General features: G+C 42.2%; 1 protein-coding gene across 1 annotated transcript in view; it reads right to left on the bottom strand.

Annotated features, from left to right (window-relative positions):
* Positions 1-22,404, bottom strand: part of LOC138972849 (uncharacterized) — a 34,734-nt gene extending 12,330 nt beyond the window's left edge. The window contains exons 1-3 of the mRNA XM_070345525.1: positions 22,184-22,404; positions 10,886-11,266; positions 5,322-5,435 (exon numbers count right to left, since the gene is read on the bottom strand). Coding sequence (XP_070201626.1) covers positions 5,322-5,435; positions 10,886-11,266; positions 22,184-22,238 — 550 coding nt within the window. The 5' untranslated portion in view covers positions 22,239-22,404. The remainder of the gene's footprint in view (positions 1-5,321; positions 5,436-10,885; positions 11,267-22,183) is intronic.
* Between the last annotated feature and the right edge of the window lie 310 nt (positions 22,405-22,714).

Here is a 22,714-nt window from a genome sequence, read left to right as displayed (position 1 = left end):
CAAAAAAAGTGTGTTTTGGGCCAAAAAAGTGAATATTGTCCACCAGCGCCAAGCAGCTTGGCGCTGGTGGACAATTTTCACTTTTTTGGCCAAAACTATAATTTTTTGGCCAAAACTGGCGTTTTTGGCCAAAACTGGCGTTTTTGGCCAAAACTGGCGTTTTTGGCCAAAACTATACTTTTTTGGCCAAAACTTTGCTTTTTGGGCCAAAACTGGCGTTTTTGGCCAAAAAAATGAATATTGTCCATCAGCGCCAAGGGGTACTCAAAGATTTGGCCAAAAAATGAAGTTTTGGCCAAAACTATTTTTTTGGCCAAAACTTTCAATGCAAAAGTTTTGGCCAAAAAAATATTTGGCCAAAACTTTGCACTTAAAAGTTTTGGCCAAAACATGTTTTTGGCCAAAAACACACTTTTTGGCCAATAATGTACGTTTTTGGCCAAAAAAGTGTGTTTTTGGCCAAAAAAGTGAATATTGTCCACCAGCGCCAAGCATATACATCAGTATGCACACACCCCCCCCCCAAGTGTAACAGTACAAAACACACCTACAGCTACAGATTCAGCAGTATGTACAACCCCCTCCCCCCCCCCCCCCCCCCAGTGTCACTGTGCAGAACACACATACAGCTACAGATTCAGCAGTTAGTATGTACACCCCCCCCCCCCAAGTGTGTAACAGTGCAAAACACACCACCAGCTACAGATAGATCAGTATGTACCCCCCCCCCCCCAAGTGTTACAATGCAATACACACACCTACAGCTTCAGATACATCAGTATACATACACCCCACCCCCCAAGTGTAACAGTGCAAACCACACTTACAGCTACAGATTCAGCAGTATCATGAGTATGTACTCCACCCCCCCCCCCCCCACTGTAACAGGACAAAACACCTACATCTACATATACAGATACAGCAGTATGTACTCCCCCCCCCCCCCCCCCCCACTGTATAACAGCAAAACTAACATTAAAGCAAAAAAAACCAAAATCACTTACTCGCTGGATCCGTCGGTTGTCCTCGAGTTGACGTTAACAGCTTGAACACACCTGTAGGTTTCCATCCGTCCTTGGCTACACAATTTTAACTTGTCAACTATCACCGCCACCACGTGGCACTGGGACCAGCACTCAGATTGAGATCCCGAGGCGACATTCGTCTCGGATAACATATCATCAATGTGCTGTCCAACTTGCGAATGTCTCTTCTTTCGATATTAACTTGAACTAAGAAAACAAATAAACTTCGCTCACGCGGGAAAGTAGCAGCTAGCCGGCCATGTTCACACTCAATCTTGTTTGTACCGTAAGGAAAGCTATTAGAGTATTTCAAGTATATATGATGGCGTATTTTTAAAATGTAAAACTCATGGTTTGAGCTCATGCTGTATTTGATTGCAAATATACAAACAAAACTTACAATTAATTATCCTACTCCTATGTGAAAAAGTCAACAAATATGAATAATTTAGTTTCGCATTTGCAGAGTCATGTCACGCCGTTCCCGACGCTTGAACAGGGGACGTAACAAATGTTAAAATAATGATAATAAATTCAAGTTGTTATCTCCCGTAACTCTGCATATTTTTATCGACAGCAACATTGCGTCGGGCCGATGTCGGGGTTTATTACATACATTTGCCGAGTTTTACACACAGTCAAAACGATATCGGCGCGACAACGGACGTCGACACACGACATTTGACGACGTCACCCGACTGAAATCGTCAGTCGGCCGACGAAAGCTTGCTAGCTGGGCTGGGTGCCAAATGACAGAATCGACCGCAACCGCCCCGATGTCATGGCCGTCAAAAGGGGCTCAAACTGTTCATGCTCTCATGAGTGTTAAAAGCAGGAAATTTCAACCTCGACATCTGACATGTGCGTGTGAGTCACGCCTGTCTGGAGAACATAACTGCTCCGATCTTCACGTGTCAGGCCACTGTTCGGAGGAATGGATATTTCCAGGGAGACTGCGAAAAACCTACCAAGCAGCCCAGACAAAAGTCCCTGAAGGTCTCCTGTCACAGCTGCACAAAACAAAAGCCTGGCAGAACTGATGCGTAGTTGAAGTGATGGTTAATCAACTGTAGTTTCAACATACTGCACCGTCAAACTGAAACCAATGTCACATAACAATCACTCAACCATACTTTTATAATGAACGGCAACTACTAACATTACACTGACACAACAAAAACAAAGGGAAACAACATGTGAAACTTGTCATTTTGAAAACTGTTCGGTTACACTTAAAGGGAGATAATGAGAATTCTACCAACTTGGAAAAAGAGCTCTGACCATCACTTCATCTCTTACACACTTTAACACAAAAAGGGATAACAAAGCAAACCCAAAAACTTATTCTGAATCACAGGTGGGCATAATGTTGACTAAAACATGGTTGAAAAACAAAATAACTATGCAACGTTATCCTTTGGCACGAATGAGTTTCCATACACTACCAACATTTTAGATTAAAAAACAAAAACATGTACAAAATACCACTCTTACTGGAATTTGACACACTGAACACTGCAAAAAGTGCGCACATCATGGCGAACACTAAAACACCACATGGTGAAAGGCTGTACCATAACACGTACAAAACAATAAACTCTTCCCTACTACAAGACTAATATACTTATTCCTGAACAGAAAATTGATAATGGACACAAACTGAACAATATTTACCCAATGGTGGCCTCTGTGCGACATGTCTTTTGGCCGATACTGATGGAGCAAAAATGCGTTGTCCAACGCTTCAAAAATGGCAGACCGGAAGCGCCGGAACAGGAAGCGCATAACATTCTTGCAGTGACATTTTCCTACGTATTGTAAACAAACCTGTGAATCTATCTTACACACATTTGGTGTAAAATTAATGGCTAAATAAAACCTAAAAACGATCAAACTTGTAGAACTTTACAAAATCACAAGTCGCGTAAGGTGAAAATACAACATTTAGTCAAGTAGCTGTCGAACTCACAGAATGAAACTGAACGCAATGTAACGCAGCAAGACCGTATACTCGTAGCATCGTCAGTCCACCGCTCGTGGCAAAGGCAGTGAAATTGACAAGAAGAGCGGGGTAGTAGTTGCGCTGAGAAGGATAGCACGCTTTTCTGTACCTCTCTTCCTTTTAACTTTCTGAGCGTGTTTTTAATCCAAACATATCATATCTATATGTTTTTGGAATCAGGAACCAACAAGGAATAAGATGAAAGTGTTTTTAAATTGATTTCGACAATTTAACTTTAATAATAATTGTTATATTTTTAAATTTGAGAGCTTGTTTTTAATCCAAATATAACATATTTAGATGTTTTTGGAATCAGCAAATGATGGAGAATAAGATGAACGTAAATTTGGATCGTTTTATAATTTTTTTTGTACACTTTTCTGATTTTTAATGACCAAAGTCATTGATTAATTTTTAGGCCACCAAGCTGAAATGCAATACCGAAGTCCGGGCTTCGTCGAAGACTACTTGACCAAAATTTCAACCAATTTGGTTGAAAAATGAGAGCGTGACAGTGCCGCCTCAACTTTCATGAAAAGCCGGATATGACGTCATCAAAGACATTTACCCAAAAAAAGAAAAAAAACGTCCGGGGAAATCATACCCAGAAACTCTCATGTCAAATTTCATAAAGATCAGTCCAGTAGTTTGATCTGAATCGCTCTACACGCACGCACACACGCACACACACACACACACACACACACACACACACACACACACACACACACACACACACACACACACACACATGCACCACGACCCTCGTTTCGATTCCCCCCTCTATGTTAAAACATTTAGTCAAAACTTGTCAAAAATGTCATGTAAAAAGGAGAAACTGGCTCTGAAGCAGATTTGGATTGACATGGTTTAAAAAGTGGATGTGGCATTGGATTTAGCGTGGCGCCTCTTATATCTCCCATGTCTAGAAGCCCCGCCTGCCCTTCTTTACGCCACCCCACAGGTTAATTTTCCCTACCTGGATCCTCGAGAAAGATTACTCTTACTAGCATGACCAACATGTGAATGATTGTGCCATAAACATTGTTTAACTGCCAAAATGAACTGAAGACATGATGTTTATTTTCTTTAAGTTCAATGTTCCAGGGTAGCAGGCTAATTGCCCCCTGGACAATTGCCCCCCCCCCCCCTGACAACTGCCTCCTGGACAACAGCCCCCCGACAACTGCCCACTGGACAATTGCCCCTGCGACAATTGCCCCCCGACTACAAATTATTCAGCTATTGAATTTAAAAAGCATAACATTTACACTGATAAGTGTGTATGTGCGGGCGTATGTGAGTGTATTCGAACGTGCGTGAATGTGAATGCGTACGGTCGTGTGTGCGTACGTTAGTATGTGCGTGTTGTACGCGTACTTATTTGGTTTAATCACAATTCAAGATCGAAATCCTGTATTTTCCGACTGAATACCTATTTGCGTGCATTCGTGTGTGTGTGTGTGTGTGTGTGTGTGTGTGTGTGTGCGTGTGTGTGTGTGTGTGTGTTTGTGTGTGCGTGTGTGTGTGTGTGTGTGTGTGTGTTTGTGTTTGTGTGTGCGTGTGAAATCCAGGGAGCATCATACCGATAAACTGAGACCAAAACTACCTCCAATTGCCCCCAAATCCAAAAGAAAATCTTCGCTAACTCAAAATAAAAATCATGGAGGGTAATTGTCCTAGGGGGAAAATGATCACGGGGGGGGGGGGGGGGGGAGGTGGGGAGGGAATTGTTTTTGGGGGCAGTTGTCCAGAGAGGGCAGCTGAGTTGTCGGGGGGGGGGGGGGGGGCAACTGTCCGGGGGACAGCTTTCTGGGGGCGGGGGGGGGCAATTAGCCTGGAACCTAGCCTAGACATTCCTTTGGACAATAAAGGATACTCATACCATGTAAACCACATTAGCAGGAATTCGGATTATGCAGACATTTCATGTGCGTATGTCTCAAACTTTGAGGTCATAAAGAGATTGAAATATCTTAAAGTTTTAAGTATGCAAATCAGCAAGTGACACAACTCATTTTCTAAATGATTCTTTCTGATATATTTTTCTGGTATGCGTCATTCTTTAATAATGAATAAAAAAACATCATCATCATTTTTGGCACAATTGACTTAAGGCTCAGCTCTGCTAACACCCGGGTCTTGACTGCTATAGTTATAAATAAGCTTGCCTGTTCATAAGTAAAAATGCAGCTGGGAAATTGTATTAACAACGAACATCATGTTACATGCAAACGAACAGTCACAGGAAGTAATATACAAACTCACAAAGAAAGAGAGAGAAAGAGACTTACTTTCACAACTTGTTCCAGCGTAGTGGGTTCCGGTACAGTCACAAAAATCATCTTCGTTTTCGTTGATTCGACAAGTTCCACGTTCACACTGGCCATTCTTGAAACATTTACTGACTGAAAGAGACAAAACCGTGTACTTTCAGTGTTAACTTGACTTGAACAGACAAACAAAGGACAGACTCGAGGCTTCTAGTTCCGACATCTTTACTCTCGAAGACGACAAGGGAAACAACTCCTGATAGAAGAGGAGTTAGCTGCAGCGTAGCCTCCCATGTGTATATGCAAAACACAAGTCTAAAACCTGGATACGGAAATGGACCTCAGTCCATCAATATCCCCTTCACTTTCAACAAGTTACTTTAATAACGAAACTAAATACAATGAAAAATAAAACAACTCGATCAGTATGCACTTGCTGAAAACCTACTGTACTTTTAACAACATAACAAGATTCAAACTTGTATATCACAATACGTAAACAAACGTCTGGCAAAACGCAATGCTCAAAGTAAAATTAGAAATGTTTGCATACTTATGTAAATTCACCTCACTATCCCCCTTTTTCATGGTCAATACAATATGTTGATTTTGCAAAGTAAATCATTAATATTTACTGATTGTGAGATAAAAACTAAAACGAACGGACCAACAAAAACCAAAACAAAACAAAAGGAAAAGAGAAGATTACATAATCATGAACAAAATTAAAAACTTCCATCTAACAGTTTTCTTCCTACACACAGATCACTCTGATTTGTCCCACAGTTTATGTCACTCCTTTGTTTTCAATTGTTCTCAATATCACTGTCTTGTGCACTTACAACACAGAATTGTTCTCTTTAGGTTGTGTCATAGTCAATCATCCAGGATGGTTTCTTGCAGGCTCGCTGAGGACGCACTGGTATGGTTGACACTTCTGCAGGAACGTCGACAGGTTTCAGATCCTGGGTAGGTTGTAGTGATGTTTCTGTGTTGTCAGGGACAGCTACCACTTGGTGTCCTTCATTATTCTGTTGCACTTCAGGTATAGGCTCTGGCTTAATTTTCGTAGGGCGAATGTGTGCTCTGTTTCTTCTGTAAATTGCTCCATTTCGACCCTCAACAATGTAAGATCGATTCGAATGCTCACGTTGCACCGTCCCTTTCTGCCATGTTTGTCCTTCACGATGCTTACAAGTAGTAGACTGGTTGTCCATTTGATATCGGGGTCAAATCCTTGGCAGCTCTATCGTAGCTCTGCTTTACTGACTGACGCCTCATCTGTCGCTTCTGCCTCGCCTTCCGTGTCTGCGTCTTGCTTACTGGTTTGTTCGTAGCTGCCGGCAGTCTCGACCTTGTCAGCCGCCCAAACATCAATTGAGTAGGGCTCAGATCCGTGTCCTGCTGTGGGGTGTTGCGCAGCTCCAAAAGCGCATCGTAGACGTTTGTATTGTCCTAAAGGCATTTCATCATCATGTGTTTGATCGTCTTCACTGCCGCTTCTGCTTTGCCGTTTGCTTTAGGGTATAGAGGCGACGACATTGTATGAGTAATGCCCCAACGACTGGCAAAGGACTGAAATTTTGCAGCAGTAAACTGGGGACCACCGTCAGATATCAGTTCAGCTGGAATACCGTAATGTGCAAACAAAACTCTCAGTTTCACGATCACATCACTCGCAGTGGTACCTTTCAGCTGATCCACTTCGATGAAAGAAGTGAAATAGTCCACTGTCACCAGATATTGACGTCCATCGAGATCAAAGAGGTCTATCCCGATCTTCATCCATGGTGCATTCCCGTCACTGTGCTGTGTCAGCGTCTCTTTTTGGTTCTCTGGCTTCATCTGCTGGCATGGTTCACAGTGATCTGCCACGTCTTTGATGTCTTTGGCCATGGCTGGCCAATACAGTAGTTCCCGGGCCCGCCAAATGAGCTGCGTGTAATCTCCTCTTCTCATGGCTCTGGGAATCAGGACTCTCTCTCCTTTCAGAAGAATACCACGCTGTTCTCCGAGGGTGTCACGGATGTAAAAATACAGTCTGATTGGCCCAGGAACATCTTCTTTCCTCTCTGGCCATCCGTTTCTGATGACATGCAGCTGTGTCTGAAGATCTGGGTCATTCTGCGTCGCTTCTCTCACCTCTTCCCTTGTTCTGTCAGGCATGTCTATTAGCGAGTTGATGGCAAGAACTCGCACATCCGTTCCAGGGTCAGGAAGGTACGCCCTGCTCAGTGTATCAGCAATAAGTTGAAGGCAACGTAGTTGAAGGCAATGTCGTATCGATGGAGTCTCATCATGAGAGCTTGTATCCTCCGCGAAGCTTGACTCAGCGGCTTTCTGAGGATGGCTGCTAGCGGTTTGTGGTCATTCTGGACACGAACTTTGCGACCGAAGGTATACTGGTCAAACCGCTCCAAGCCAAAAACTAGAGAGAGTGTCTCTTTTTCAATCTGGGCCCAGTTCTTCTCAGCCGGACTCAGAGCTCTTGAAGCGTACTCCAGGGGCCTGCCGTCTTGCAGAATTGCTGCCCCAAGGCCATCTTTACTGCTGTCGACTTGAATCACGAGTTCCTTTTCTGGATCAAAGAATGCCAGCACCGGTGTGTTTGTCATTTTCTTCTTCACAGTCTTGAACGCGTGGTCACATTCTTGCGTCCATGCCCACTGACATTCGTTCTTTGTCAGTGCTCTTATTGGTCCCAGGTCACTGGCCAGGCATCGTGACAGGTACTGAACCATACCACACAGCCTCCGGACTCCATGCACGTCGGTTGGGGGTGGCATGTTGAGAATTGCAGATACCTTCGCTGGATCTGGTTGGATACTGTCACAACGATGTGGGTATGAGATTTGGGTTATGTAGGCCGTCGTGTTTTTAACCTCCCTAAATGTTGAAGCTATGTGTATGTGACTGTAGCAGCGTTATCACGGATTTTGTGCGTTGCACGTGAATCTGGCTTTAGCTTGAGATGAGCTGTGTTTACGAGCATGAGACATGTAGCTGGTCTGGGTTTAATATCGTCAGAGCGCTCAACATTTTCAACCAGTGAGGTTGTCAGCGTGTGTCAAATTTGTCTTGGACAAATTCACTCTTTCAAGAGACGGGTCTCTTAAGGTAAATGATTTACTATGTTGTATATTATTGAAGTTTGATTACATAGCTGAAATGTAAAGATTAGTGTATACAGAGTGCACTAAAACCTGGTGAAGTTTTAAGAGAATTCTTGTTGTGATTGTATCACGGGTTTTTGTTGGGAAATTTTTTTGACATAAATGTTACGCATTTATGTTATGTTAAGACGGTGATGCTTTGTATGGCAGTGTTATTCATAGATTAAGTATTAGTTTGGATATTGAATGTGGACGGAATGTGAACGTAGAATGAACGAGAATGTATGAGTTGATACATGAATGTTTGGAAGAAGAGATGGTTTTAGAGAATGTTGTATTAATACTTGGTTAAATTCTTTAGGAGTTTCCATGAGGAGTTTCCATGGCGTGTACGAGGGACGGACCTTACACAGCCTTGTTCTATTGAACCATATTTAGCAATCAATGCTCTAAAAGCGATAAACAAATAAACAAAACTATAAGCATACTGTTTTAGTGTAAGTTTTATTTTGTCGCTGAAGATTTGGAATCAGGATGCTCTTGGGATTGATCTAAGCGGTTGCCCATGAAGCGTACCTCGTAACGACAACTTTACTAGAGTTGTGCGCCTTGAATCACTGTGTGTCTCTGTCGCTCTCTCTCGTGCTCTCTGTCTCTCTCAGTCTCACCGCGTCGGACAACTCATAATCTTCACTCAGCTCTATTCACCCAAACAGATTATGTACATTCTCTGTTGTTTTCTTTATTTCTGCAATGATGATGTTTGTAGATCGTTAGCCAAACGTCAAATGTAATCTGAGATCAAAGACAATGACCAATGACAGGTGAGATCGAGACTCGGTTGTAATGGATAATCCATATGGTTGTGATGGATTATCCAGAATAATCCCCTCTACAGCTAACAGAGACAAAGAGGCAGGTCATGGGATAAATAAGCATAATGGTGATTGCACAGTCACGTGAATTTGACAATAGAATTTTCCCTTTCTAAATTGTCGTTCACTTCACATGCATTTCTTTCTTTCTTTATTTGGTGTTTAACGTCGTTTTCAACCACGAAGGTTATATCGCGACGAGGGAAAGGGGGAGATGGGATAGGGGAAAGGGGGGAGATGGGATAGAGCCACTTGTTATGTGTTTCTTGTTCACAAAAGCACTAATCAAAAAATTGCTCCAGGGGCTTGCAACGTAGTACAATATATGACCTTACTGGGAGAATGCAAGTTTCCAGTACAAAGGACAGACTAAACATTTCTTACATACTGCTTGACTAAAAACTTCACATGCATTAAAGACAACAATTAGGCCCAAAAAAAGTGTCTGTTTCTGGTAACATGGCTAAAAAAAATAGGGTCGGTAGGTAGGGATTTTTTTTTTGGTGTTTGTTCCCCAAATGTAGACCAATAAATCTAACTTTAAAAATCGCGCAAAGAGACTGGATTCACTATACATAGAGACAAGACACTCAACACATTTACAAATCGTCAGCGGACTTTCGTTTTCACACGTTTTCGTTGTTCATTTTCTCACCCTGTCCTTTACCACCAAAAAAAAAATAAATAAATAAAAAAAATTGAGTTTGGAAAAAAAAAGGTTTAGGGTCGGCGCCGAAATTTAGGGTCGGTCGGGTGACCAGAAACAGACCATTTTTTTTTTTGCCTTACCATATCTATTACAGCCAGGTTCAGGGCAATCTTCATGATGGGAAGTGTTCATTGTTGGTTGGAAAACGTGTACAGAACATACACGTCGGAACGTTTGACCTATAAACCAGAATCTGTGTGGATTGGTCATGCACAAGTTCGTGAACTTAAAACAGACCAACTATGAGAATATTTGGGCAATTAAAATTAACTGAAAAACAAATTCTTTCCTGTTGTACTTTAACATTCATTAATGGAAGGAATGACATCCTCAATGGAAAATGTTCTGATCCTACGTGTAATTGATTTCTGCTAGTCGCCAATTGTCTTAGTTTGGTTTTTGTATACCAGGTCCTTTGTACAAACCTAAAGGTATAACCCAGGAGGGTTAAAATCGGGTGAGTGTGGCTACATGTGTAGTACCACACAATGTCAATGCTCGTAATAGTGAGGCGGACCCTAAATTGAGAACAATATTTTTGAAACAGGAAAAACGGCAGACTCTTTGACCAACAAACTGGATACTGTAGGAACTGTTCATCCATAATATGAAACAAACATATGAAGTAATTCGCTGAACAGTTCTTGAAATAATCCATTTTGCATGGGAGTCACCCTGTAAACAAAATTATGGAATACCGTGAATCAGCGGTAACGGGCAGGACTGATGGTCGACATAGCGAGGTGGTCGTCAGGGCAGGTTTGTATGCTAGAATTGTTGAGCGAGAGACAGACAGACAGACAGACAGACAGACAGACAGGCAAGCCGTCTGAAACATACAGTAAAGTGACACATGTGTGACGACATCGACACATAAAATGAACTTACCAAATGTGATATTCGAACATTGTTTACTCGAATCGACCGTCGCCTTATGGCGGCCACCCAGCACAGTGCAGTCAAAGTCACAATAAAATAATCCTTGCTCCTGGTTCGGCAACATCCTAAATTTGAAATTGTATTTGAAGCCTTGCCCACTTTCCTGAACACAGGGACAACGTAGGCTTACCACGTCCCTTTCACAGCGGGTCACACTACTGCTACAGACGATGCGCTCTAGCCCATTTGTTGGAGCCCAGCGGCAAGTGACAGTTGTTGGTCCTAGGTCGCAGACACTGAAGGTCGAATTCACTACTGTTAAGTGCAGAATAGATGAACCCTCTTTGAAAAACGTTGATGGGCATGAAATCTCCGAATTTTGAGATACACCTTTGAGAGAAGTAAAACAGCAATGAATCATGCAATCAACCAAATATACGAACACATGTGAAATGCTGGCATTGATAGAGATTGATGATGGGTGATGGATGATAATGATGAATATTGATTTTGATTATGATGATAATGATCATGATGCTACTGCTATTGATGATGAGGGTAACCTTTGATAACTATCACTCAGTGAAAAAACGAGTGTGTCCATGAAAAGTTTCCAAAAATAACTCACGCAGAATACACCACTAAACAGTTCCGACGTTTACATGAAACAAAGAAGGAAAATCACGTGACCGCGCACAGACGCCACTCATTGGCTGCGTCATTTTTTTCGAGTAAACAAATCGTCTGCCGTGCATGAGGTAAAAAAATGTGGCTCACTTTCTGTGTCAGTGTTTTTACATTTAGTTAAGTTTTGACTAAATGTTTTAACGTGGAGGGAGGAATCGAGACGAGGGTCGTGGTGTATATGTGCGTGTGTGTGTGTGTGTCTGTCTGTGTGTGTGTGTAGAGCGATTCAGACTAAACTACTGGACCGATCTTTATGAAATTTGACATGAGAGTTCCTGGGTATGATATCCCCATACATATTTTTCATTTTTTTGATAAATGTCTTTGATGACGTCATATCCGGCTTTTCGTGAAAGTTGAGGCGGCACTGTCACGCCCTCATTTTTCAACCAAATTGGTTGAAATTTTGGTCAAGTAATGTTCGACAAAGCCCGGACTTCGGTATTGCATTTCAGCTTGGTGGCTTACAAATTAATTAATGACTTTGGTCATTAAAAATCTGAAAATTGTAAAAAAAATATTTTTTTTTAAAAACGATCCAAATTTACATTCATCTTATTTTCCATCATTTGCTGATTCCAAAAACATATAAATATGTTATATTTGGATTAAAAACACGCTCTGAAAATTAAATATATAAAAATTAATATGAAAATTAAATTTTCGAAATCAATTTCAAAACACTTTCATCTTATTCCTTGTCGGTTCCTGATTCCAAAAACATATAGATATGATATGTTTGGATTAAAAACACGCTCAGAAAGTTAAAACAAAGAGAGGTACAGAAAAGCGTGCTATCCTTCTGAGCGCAACTGCTACCCCGCTCTTCTTGTCATTTTCACTGTCTTTGCCGTGAGCGGGTGACTGACGATGCTACGAGTATGCGGTCTTGCTGCGTTGCATTGCGTTCAGTTTCATTCTGTGAGTTCGACAGCTACTTGACTAAATGTTGTATTTTCGCCTTACGCGACTTGTTTTTTTTTCGTTTCTTGTTTTTTTTTGTTTTACTTCATGTTGTTAGAGCATGGCTGTGATTAAAAAGCAATAACAAAATTGCTTCGTACTGTAGAGCCATGCATTGTTAAATCTGATATGCATCTGTCTGTTTTCAACAGCTTGCATCCGCATCCAACACACAAGAAGAAACCAGCACAACGAGATTAAAGTGGATTCGACTCATCAGCCGTGTAGACACAACAGCAGACGGAAGGCACAAGCTTTTTTTCACCTGCAAAAGATGCAAGGGTTTGTTCTCAACACTTTATTGATGGCACACCAACTGCAGAGAACTCTTTCCCAACGCAAAACTTGGGATACCCTGTTTCAACACAGAGTAAGTTTAAAACAAATAACTTTCTTGTTATATGTTGTGTGTGTACGCAGTAAAGAAGATGGGAAGGTGTTGAATGTATTTGTTCACACATTCTGTTCCTTGTATCATTATGATGTGTCTGTGCCTTACAGCTTGAGTGATTTAATTGACTTTTCGTCTGTTCGTGTGTTCTGAAATCTAAACAAGAATGAATGTGGGAAGCCAAGCTAAGTTTCATGTGGGTGGTTTGTTTCCAGAGTGCGATGTGATCAACATTAGGAGAGCTCTCCATAGAAGCCAAAGGAACAAAAACAAGTGTACCGGGGAATTCACAGAGGGAGTTCTGTATTACACTGAAAATGACTACAGTGGGTCCAAATGACCACCTTTATAAGTTGAAGTTGGGGGCATTGAACCCAAACGGACAACATATGTGGGGAACCCTGCATGGAGATGTAATACTACCATAAATACTGACAGAATGAACCCTGTTTGGCAATGTTTCAGACAGCAAGAGTGATGCTAGACATACCCCGACCAGATCACCGGCTAGGCAGAAGAAAATGGGCAATGCGAGATCTGGAATTCCAGTTTGAGGCGTGCCAGGCCCAAGGATCATCAAGGGAGAGGAATGGTGCAGCTGGTTGATTGCCAGAAAAGTGTGACTCTGGTCCTGAACAAGACCCATTTGCAACAGAAACATTTCTGGGTGCTCTTGTTTTTGCTTATTTGTTGATAGTTTTTTTTTAAATTTATAAGCAGATGCCAACTTAATGCACATCCGTTATGCACTATCTTGTTGCAATGATTAAGCTGACTAAGGAGAACAATAGACTGAAGAGACAAGTGAGTGTGTTCAAACTACAGATTGCAAACATGTCTAAGAAAAAGAACGCAGACAGGAAAAATCCATGGTTATTCAGAAATCTGATTTCTCGCAGAACATATCATATTGCACTGGTATAGCCACGACCAGTCTCTTCCAATTAATTCATGTTTTTAGTGTCACCTTTTGTAACAAGAAGATGGCAGGAAAAAGTCAATAATTCTAAAAAGACAAGAATGTTTAGCGATCAACCAATGAGTATTGACCCTAAACGTTATAGTATAGATGAGATGTTGTTTATGCAACAGAGAGGAGGATTAGACCTTGAGGATCTAGCCTATCGGTTTCGCTAATACAGGTAGAATAAAGTACATGTCACCAGAGTGGCCAAGAGCAACCTTTAACAATGTACTGGTTTGTTTTCATTTGTTTGAATGTTTCTCTCTTCTTCCTGCGCACAGTCTTCTCTCCCCTGTGCATACCATAACATGTTCTGAGGAAAAATGTTTGTTTGGCTCACTTTTTGTGTGTGTCTTTATAAGATACAAGATACAAGAAATGTTATTGTCTTCATCAATACAAGGAAATTTGGCATGTGTGTGGCAAGACATAATACACTGATACATAGACATTTACAAAACACAACTGAAGTTCAATATCAGCACACCCTTCCGCAAACATACCCACTACTTCAGACACACAGGCTACATGTGCCCCTCGGACGTACGCAACCCACAATTCACCCATGTTTGTATGATGCAATGAGTGTGTCAGAACAAAATCTGAGTTCTCGTACTTTGAAATGGAGAATGAGAGACAAGACAAAGCATTACAGCAGTCAAACATATCAGCACTTGCAAACAAAATGCACACAATACAGTCAGCTCAAAAAACTTTACTTATGTTGATAAACGTCATCACTAGCAGCAGATCAAATCTGATGACTTCATTCACTTGGCAATAAACATATTGGGAAGAAATAAAACACACATGTAGTACAGTAACAGTCATATCTATAATGGTGTACACAGGAAACTTCCTTTTCAGAACTCCAAACAATAATCTGACCACACAAAAATCCAGTACAGAAAAAGGGGGAGCCCAGAAAAAGAGGGAGTCTTAAAATGTAGGAAAATGTACATAGGTTTTGACAAGACAAACATTTATATGTTAGATGCGACCCACACTACTACCTTTCAGGCTGAAAACTTACAGAAACGAAGCAGCTGTTCAACAATGTTGCTCTGCCCATTGCATGTGTAAAGAGTAGAGCTTAATGCCTGGATCTGGCAAAGCTTGTACATGAGTTGACAAATTGTTGAAATTAGAGTCGTCAGGATTGTTTACTTTGTGGAAGGGTTGCTCTCCTTGTTTATCTGTGTGGTTTCATAGTTAAGAGGAAAAAGCTGTTTTGTTAATACCGCTTTCCCTACTTCTACTAGTTCCTCCCCCTAAGTGCATCCTGTTGCTGCCTGTAGGTACTCAAAAGTGATTTTTCAAACTCCAGAATTAAAGGTTATAACTTCCATGGTCTTGTAGATCTTTGTATTCTGAGCACAGTGATGTAAATTTGTATTCTGTAGGTGAATTAGTTTAGTAGTTATGTACATTTGAAAAGTGCAATTGTAGGCCTTTTAAACTCACTTTTTTCAAGAATAAAAAATCGTCAACTTTGGAGCCTCACTGTGAACCCAAAACAAGAAATATGAAGCTAATTTTGAACAGATTACCTCTCCATATCTAAGACTTTTAGCTCAATTTTTTCCCAAAATTTACGGGTAAGAAATAATTGAATTGAAGAACCCAAACTTGGGCAAATCGTTCAATTTTACCGTTCAAACACGTCTAAATCTTTAAAAGGATATATTTCAGCTTCCAACTGTCCTACCAACATGAACTTTACATCAAAATGATCAGCATCGACAGATCTGTAAACACATATACACAGACAAAGAAATAAAACAGGTTTGAAAATTTTCATTTTTCAAGGCTACCCATCTAATCTTCATCTGGAGCTGGAAGATTAGTGCCGCCCAGATGAGCCTTGAGGCTGGCTGTCAGGTCCTCAATGCTACCAGTGAGTCGAAGGCAGCCCTTCTGATTCAAAACTGTTTTCTGGTATCGAATTTGGTCCTTCAATGCGTTCAAGAGGGTTGATTTCTTTTCTCTTCTCAGTCGTATCACCAGAGCATCAACATCTTCTGCAATGACACAGGGGCCACCAACAGCCGTCATCTTTCTTATTAGCTCGGTTTTGGTTGCTGCCTGTCTGGCCTCCTTTGCCGCCTTTTTTGCCTTGTTTTCCAGGAGCCTCTGCCTCAGTCGCAGCAACACCGCTTTCTCTTGTTGGCGGTTGTGGTGTCGCAAAGACTTCCCTTTCCTTCGAGCGAAGGCAAGAAGATGGCAGACTGGGTCTCCAGTTTCTTCTTCAACCACAGTGTTGTCCTGTTGTGGCTCAGCATATTTGTTGACGACCTCTGGTGGACAGATGCATTGCGCCGCTTGTTAATGTCATATCCCAGGTCACCGAAAATGTTTTCACCGAGCAGATTTGTCAGTGGGCAGTGGTTGAGAACATCTGGGAAGGGAACTGGTTGTCCACCATACACACCGTCTTCCAGAAAGTCATTCAACTGCCTGCGCAATACACTGCACATGTCTGGCATCAGCTGCCGTAGAGTACACTGGACTGCTTCGATGTGCTGACTGGCAAAGTTGTAGATACTGTCCTTCAGGGCTGCTTTGTCTCCTTGCAGTTCGAATTCCCCATCAAAGATGCCCAGAAAGTGAGGGTCCAGGAGAGTGCTGGAATAATGCATCAATAAAATACTTACAAAAATTCAGCAATTAATACAATATATATTGCTCGTGCTATAACCAAACACTGAATCACAGAATTCTTTCCTTACATTTCTTTGTTCTTGAATATAAAGTTCAGCTAGAGTTGCAAATTACTCTGGTATACGCAGATATTTTTGAATTCATTCGTACAAAATTAACCCTTGAAGTGTCAGAGAAAAATGTAAGTTTGTTAATATGAAAAGAAAACAGAAAAAAGCTGAAGAATAGGCTGGATATTCTGCAACTTGCTTGTCCATCCTGTGGATAATGAGCTGGATATATACTTGTGGAACTCTGTGTACTTGACTTCACTTTGGAGAAGCTCCAAGTATGGACCGGTGATTCGGACGAAGACCAGGGCAACAGCACACACCACAGCTACAAGTCGGAGGTCATCCAGATCTGCAGCAACACTCTCAATCTTGAGTGGCTCTCTTCCCTCATCCCTCTCTCCCTACCGCCAACAATCGACTTTTCTCTACCTCCATCCTTCCCTCTCTCTCCCTCCCCTCTGTCCCTCCATCCCACTCTCTTTCTCTCCCTCCCTCCCTCCCCCTCTCTCTCCCTCCTACTCTCTTCCTCCCCCCTTATCTCCCTCCCCTCTCTTACTCCCTCCCTCCTCTCTCTCTCTCCCTCTATCCCACAATCTCTTTCTTTCCCTCCCTCCCTCCCTACCTCCATCCCTCCCACACTTCCTCTCCCCCCCTCTTCTTCCTCCCTCCCTATCTCCCTCCCTCCCCTTCTCTCACTCCCTCCCTCCTCTCTCTCTCCCTCCAACCCACTATTTCTTTCCATCCCTCCCTCTTCCTCTCCATTTATCTCTCTCTCCATAGCTCTCCCCCCCTTACCCTCCCTCTCTTTCTCCCTCTCTCCACCCCTCTTTCCATCTCTCTATCTCCCTCCCTCCCTTTATTTCTCTCTCTCTCCCTCCATCCCGCTCCCTCCCCCCCCCCCCCCCGCCCCTGCTGTGTCTCCTCTCTCTCATTCTTTCCTCTCTCTCACTCGCTCTCACTCCCTGTCTAGTCTCTCCCCCCCTCTCTCTCTCTCTCTTCTCTCTCTCTCTCTCTCTCTCTCTCTCTCTCTCTCTCTCTCTCTCTCTCTCTCTCTCTTTCCATCTTGTGCAAATTCGTAGTGTTATTTTCACTGTTTTGTCATTTCTCTTGACAACACTTCTTCTTCCAAATATTCTGGTAAAACCAAGTAAGTCAGCTTGCTTAGATCTGCGCATTTTTTGTTAGATCTGATATTGAGGGGAAAGTGGTAAAACCAAGTAAGTCCACAAAATGCCCAACAAAACCGATTATTATGAAAATCGGGTTTTAAACGTAAATTAATGCTATCTATCTTATTATCTCGGTGGTTTGATCTAGATAATCATCACTTTTGAGACATTTTATCAAACAGTAAAAGTCGTTTTTCTCGGAAGAAGCGTCAGTGGACTTACTCGGTTTCAGCACACGGCAGAGTAGGCTACAGACAGACAGATCTAGATCTAGCGTCTCCCACTCTTGCACTGTGTCTATGCTTACTGTGTGTGTGTATGTGTGACGGAGTGATTGAGTTTGTGTTACTGTGTGTCGATTTCTTACGGGAGCCTTGAAGGCTTCACCTCTTGTTAGTTATAACTGATGTAATGGTATCGTTTCTTTATAAGGAAGCCAAAGGCAATTCTCAACTGTAACCCGAAATACCGGAGAACGTTGCAGCATGCAAAGCACACCTTGAAACGACATCGAGCAGACGACACAAAACCGCTGATTTTGCCACGGGTCACGTGACCTCGTTTTTTCATGATTTTCCACTTATATTTAGGTGCTACAACCACAAAACCTTCAGAAACCATGAATGTAAAAGCCCAGTCAAAGTTGCCCATTCAACAATCCTTCATTTGAAACGTACATTTAATTAAATCTGTTGAGAACCACAGCTACCATTTTACACACATGAACACCATCAATGGACGACCGATCTCTGCACATGCGATCGGCATTACTAGCATGTATCCGCACAGATTTTATTTATAACTGATAAAAACAATATGAATCAGGATTCTTAAGAACTGTACTCACCAACAAGAGCTTTGAGATTCCATGATTCGCATGGACGAGGCCGAGAATCAGCGATGTCTTCAGTCGCTCGACAGGGCCGTGAACAAGCTTCGGCCATCACGGCTCAGGGTGACTGGGTTGCACAGACGGCTTTGTTTACGTTTTTCTCCCGTAAAGTGCTCGGCGTACAAATAACGTTTAGGCAAAAAAAATACCGCATTAATTAGTCGAATACTTCTTCTTTCTGATACTATCCTTTTGAAATCGATTGTAAATCGCAAAACTTCCAAAAAATTATATCATATATTTCATTTGCTTTGCACGTTTTCTCGCCAACGTCCGATCCCGCTTACTGTTACATGTTAATGAAGCTGAGAAACAAAGCTTTTAATTGGTTATCATTTCTAGGTCAACCGATGAAACAACGCGAAGCACTCTGAGATTGTGTGAGCATACTGTCAGGCCTGACATGCCACAGAGCGTGACGTAATGGCATCCGGTGGTCACGGGGCCTTCGGTTTGAGAGTTGTTATCTGTTCTAGCTCAACAAATACAAACAACCATCACCACAGAAACCAAGATAAGACTTCAAACTTTTGTTTCATTCAGTTTTTTATTACATGCGGTACGTAATTACACCAGAAATCATTTGTGAATCTTTAGCAAAACGGGATAACACCGGCTTTGGGACAACTCGGGAAAGAGGCGTTTGACTACCTACTGCCTGTATCAACACGGGCAACAGGATTGGATTACTTTGGGAACAGGAGGTTGTGATGGCTGGCTCTGGGTAACAGGTGGTTGTGATGGCTGACTCTTGGAGACACGTAGAAGTCTCTTTCTGGTTTTGACAAAGATGCAATCAGGGGCTTCCTCCTCCAAAATGGTTTGCAGCCTGTTGCACATGGTCAAAACACTGCCAAAAGGGAGAAAAAAAGAAAATAATCAACATGAGAAAGAGAAAGGAGACAACAACTTTTACTAAAGCATCCTTTAGGACAATTTACCAAGTTGTACATAACAAATTGCTCACAAATTTGAGTGCAACTTGCATGAAGAGCATTGCAAAATTAAGACAGTTGCAGGGATGGCCAGATCTCAAAATCTTAACTTGCCAGACAGGCGAGTCATTTCAAGAAAGTCCAGTCCACCAAAAAGAATTGCTTGCCGGGTACAAACCTCAGTTGCTATAACTGCATTGTTTATAACGTTTTGAAACTAGAGTATACAACCAGAAGTGTTGCATTTGACGAGAATTTTCACTAGCCAACCAGGCGAATTGCCAAGCGGTTTTAACTAGCACGGCGGATTTTTTTGTACTCGCCCCTGGCCATTAGTCAGATGATTTGACCATCCCTGAATTGAGAAAGTCTGTTCAATCATTGCTGATTGACTATCACTATCAGTATCATTGCAGTTTTTTTTAAATTATTTGTATATAACATATATTGCTGACAGCGACAGGCATAATTTTAGTGTGTATTAATACTAGTATGCTGGTTTTTCAGATTTTGACACATTCCCTGTTCACTGAAACCAAAATGTTGTTAGGCCGCACAAACCTTCTTGCAATTCAACTTGAACCATTCTCTTTTTCAAAACTAAGGTGCAAATATGATTTATTTAAAAACAAGAAGAGCAAACGCTCGATCGAGTCACTTTCGCAGTTCTGAATATTATATGAGGCATCAGATGGACAGGAAGAAATTGCTATTCACAACACAATGAGTCACGTTCACATAAAATTTGAGCCCGGTCACTTTTATAGTTTCCGAGAAAAGCCCAACGTTAAGTTGTGTGTTGCCGAACAGAAAAGGCTAGTTATCTCCCTTGTTTTTCTGATAACGTTCGTAAAAGGCTACAGATGTAAATACTTTGATGTAAAGAATAATCCTACAAAGTTTCAATCACATCCGATGAACTTTGTCAAAGATATAAAATGTCTAATTTTTCCTTTGACGCTGACCTGTGACCTTGAAAAAGGTCAAAGGTCAACGAAACCATCGTTAAAGTGTAGAGGTCATTGGAGGTCACGACTAAACAAAATATGAGCCCGATCGCTTTGATAGTTTCCGAGAAAAGTCCAACGTTAAGGTGGTGTCTACGGACGGCCGGCCGGACGGCCGGCCGGACAGACTAACACTGACCGATTACATAGAGTCACTTTTTCTCAAGTGACTCAAAAAGTAGAGAGGTCTCCTACCTGTAAGCCTTTCTTCTTTAAACTCGTTGACGAGGCGATGCATGAGGTTGGGCTCACACTCACAGGCAGCTGTCTGCTTATGGTATTCACTGATGGTGATGAAGACGCTTGGCCACAGGAATCGCCCATCTTGCTGCCTTTAAATCCAGTTGTGATGATGAATGGATCAGGATAAAGCACCCCTTTCACATACAACTTCTGCTTGTACTCCCGACGAAGCACCCTCTCTGCATTTTCTGCTTCACGGTCGACAGGAATCCCATCTCCCAAGTTCCAAAGCAGGAAAAGCTCTAAAACAAAAAGACCTTGAGATCAAATCACCTTTTTTCGCACCTGTGGAAGGCATTCTTTTTTTCCCCTCATCACCATTCTGTATGTAAACTTACAAAATACTCACTTACTCAGCCTGAGGTAAGCTTAGCAGCTATTTAACAAACTGGCAGTGGCAACTTAGAATGCATGTTTGTTGTTTCTTATCTTACACACACGTCAGATTGAAAATGGAAAACTTTAGCATACACTATCGCAACATGTATGCATCACGAATCGGAATATAGTTATGCTTCATAGTAAGTTAGATTCCGTGGACAGATCAACGGCACTTATTCAAGTGTTTGACTGTAATCAACTGAAAAGTTAAGCGTATCTGAAGAGAGAGCACTTACTAAGTTACTGTAGTGTTAGTGTTAGTGTTACAGGGCGGAAAACCGGTCTTGGGGAATGAACAACACATCGCATCATTGCAAAGAGCATAGGCCTAGATATGTCGCTGCAAAGAGTAAATAACGAAAGAAATAAAACTTACATAGCTACAAGTTCCTCGTGTGCACCTTCCACACTCTTTTTCCGTACACACGACAAGGTTTTCGATGCTTCAGTGCTCCACAGTCGCACCTTCTGGATGGAAATCTCGCTCAAATCGCACATGTTTCAAGTTGCTGAGAAACTAGAACGACGCGTTGTTTACTCGAAAAAATGCTACGCATGCGCACTGTCGCAATGGCCGCGGAACTGTTAAGTGGTGTGATAAAACAAGGTGTACGATAAGTACACCGAATTACGATGCTTACGCAGCGGGATCCCACCTCCCCACCCCCCCCCCCCCCCCCACCCCCACCCCCGACTTAGCGAAACGTAAAGGTATGGATTATCGGGATGATATAATTCGCGTGGCGGTTGTGAAAATGTACTCTACCACGCTAAAAGAGGAGGCAACTGCCGCATGACACACATCAAACGCAAGCCAGCACACATATCGTTATCAGACTTTCAGTGTGCCTCACATGATTGACAGAAAACGGTATTTTGACCCCAATCTATGTGAGTTATGTGAGATACACAAGGCTGGCTGACGTTCTGCCTATAGCCGCTCTCGCTACAGTGAACTCACCTGCACAGGCCGTGACAAAAACAAGGACAGCACATATCACTGCTTCTTTCTCCATCGATCCAGTTTTGCTCACGCGTCCTCTTCAGTATGATATTTGGTCTTTCGTCTGGCAAGCTTGGTAACAGATTGTCACTCCGTGTTCAGTTTGGTTATAAACAGGACACGAAACAAAATAATTATACGGGCGGGCTGCACAAACAAACGCCGCCAGACATGGATTGTTTGACGTGACGTCACACATCTCAATCGCGATGACATCATTTTAATAATGGAACAGAACATCAAAGTCTCGGTTCACACGAGCCTGCTTTTTTTAAGGTCTCGGTCAACAGATATCAATCGTTTGACGTTGCTCAGATTTGGATAGATCTGTATGGGAACAGTTGCAAAGTGAGTGGCGTTCTGTAATGCAGGGGCGGACGAGGGGGGGAGGGGGGTGCACAGGATGCAGGTGCACCCCCCTCTCCAGCAAAAAAAAAAAAAAAAAATGGAAAGCTGATTCTATGACCATTTCTAAGTTCATATGGCACC

This window comes from Littorina saxatilis, linkage group LG8 (genome assembly GCF_037325665.1).
Source record: "Littorina saxatilis isolate snail1 linkage group LG8, US_GU_Lsax_2.0, whole genome shotgun sequence".
Taxonomy (NCBI): Eukaryota; Metazoa; Mollusca; class Gastropoda; order Littorinimorpha; family Littorinidae; genus Littorina; species Littorina saxatilis.
Note: the sequence above shows the minus strand (reverse complement) of the source record. Positions and strands in the feature narration are given on the sequence as shown.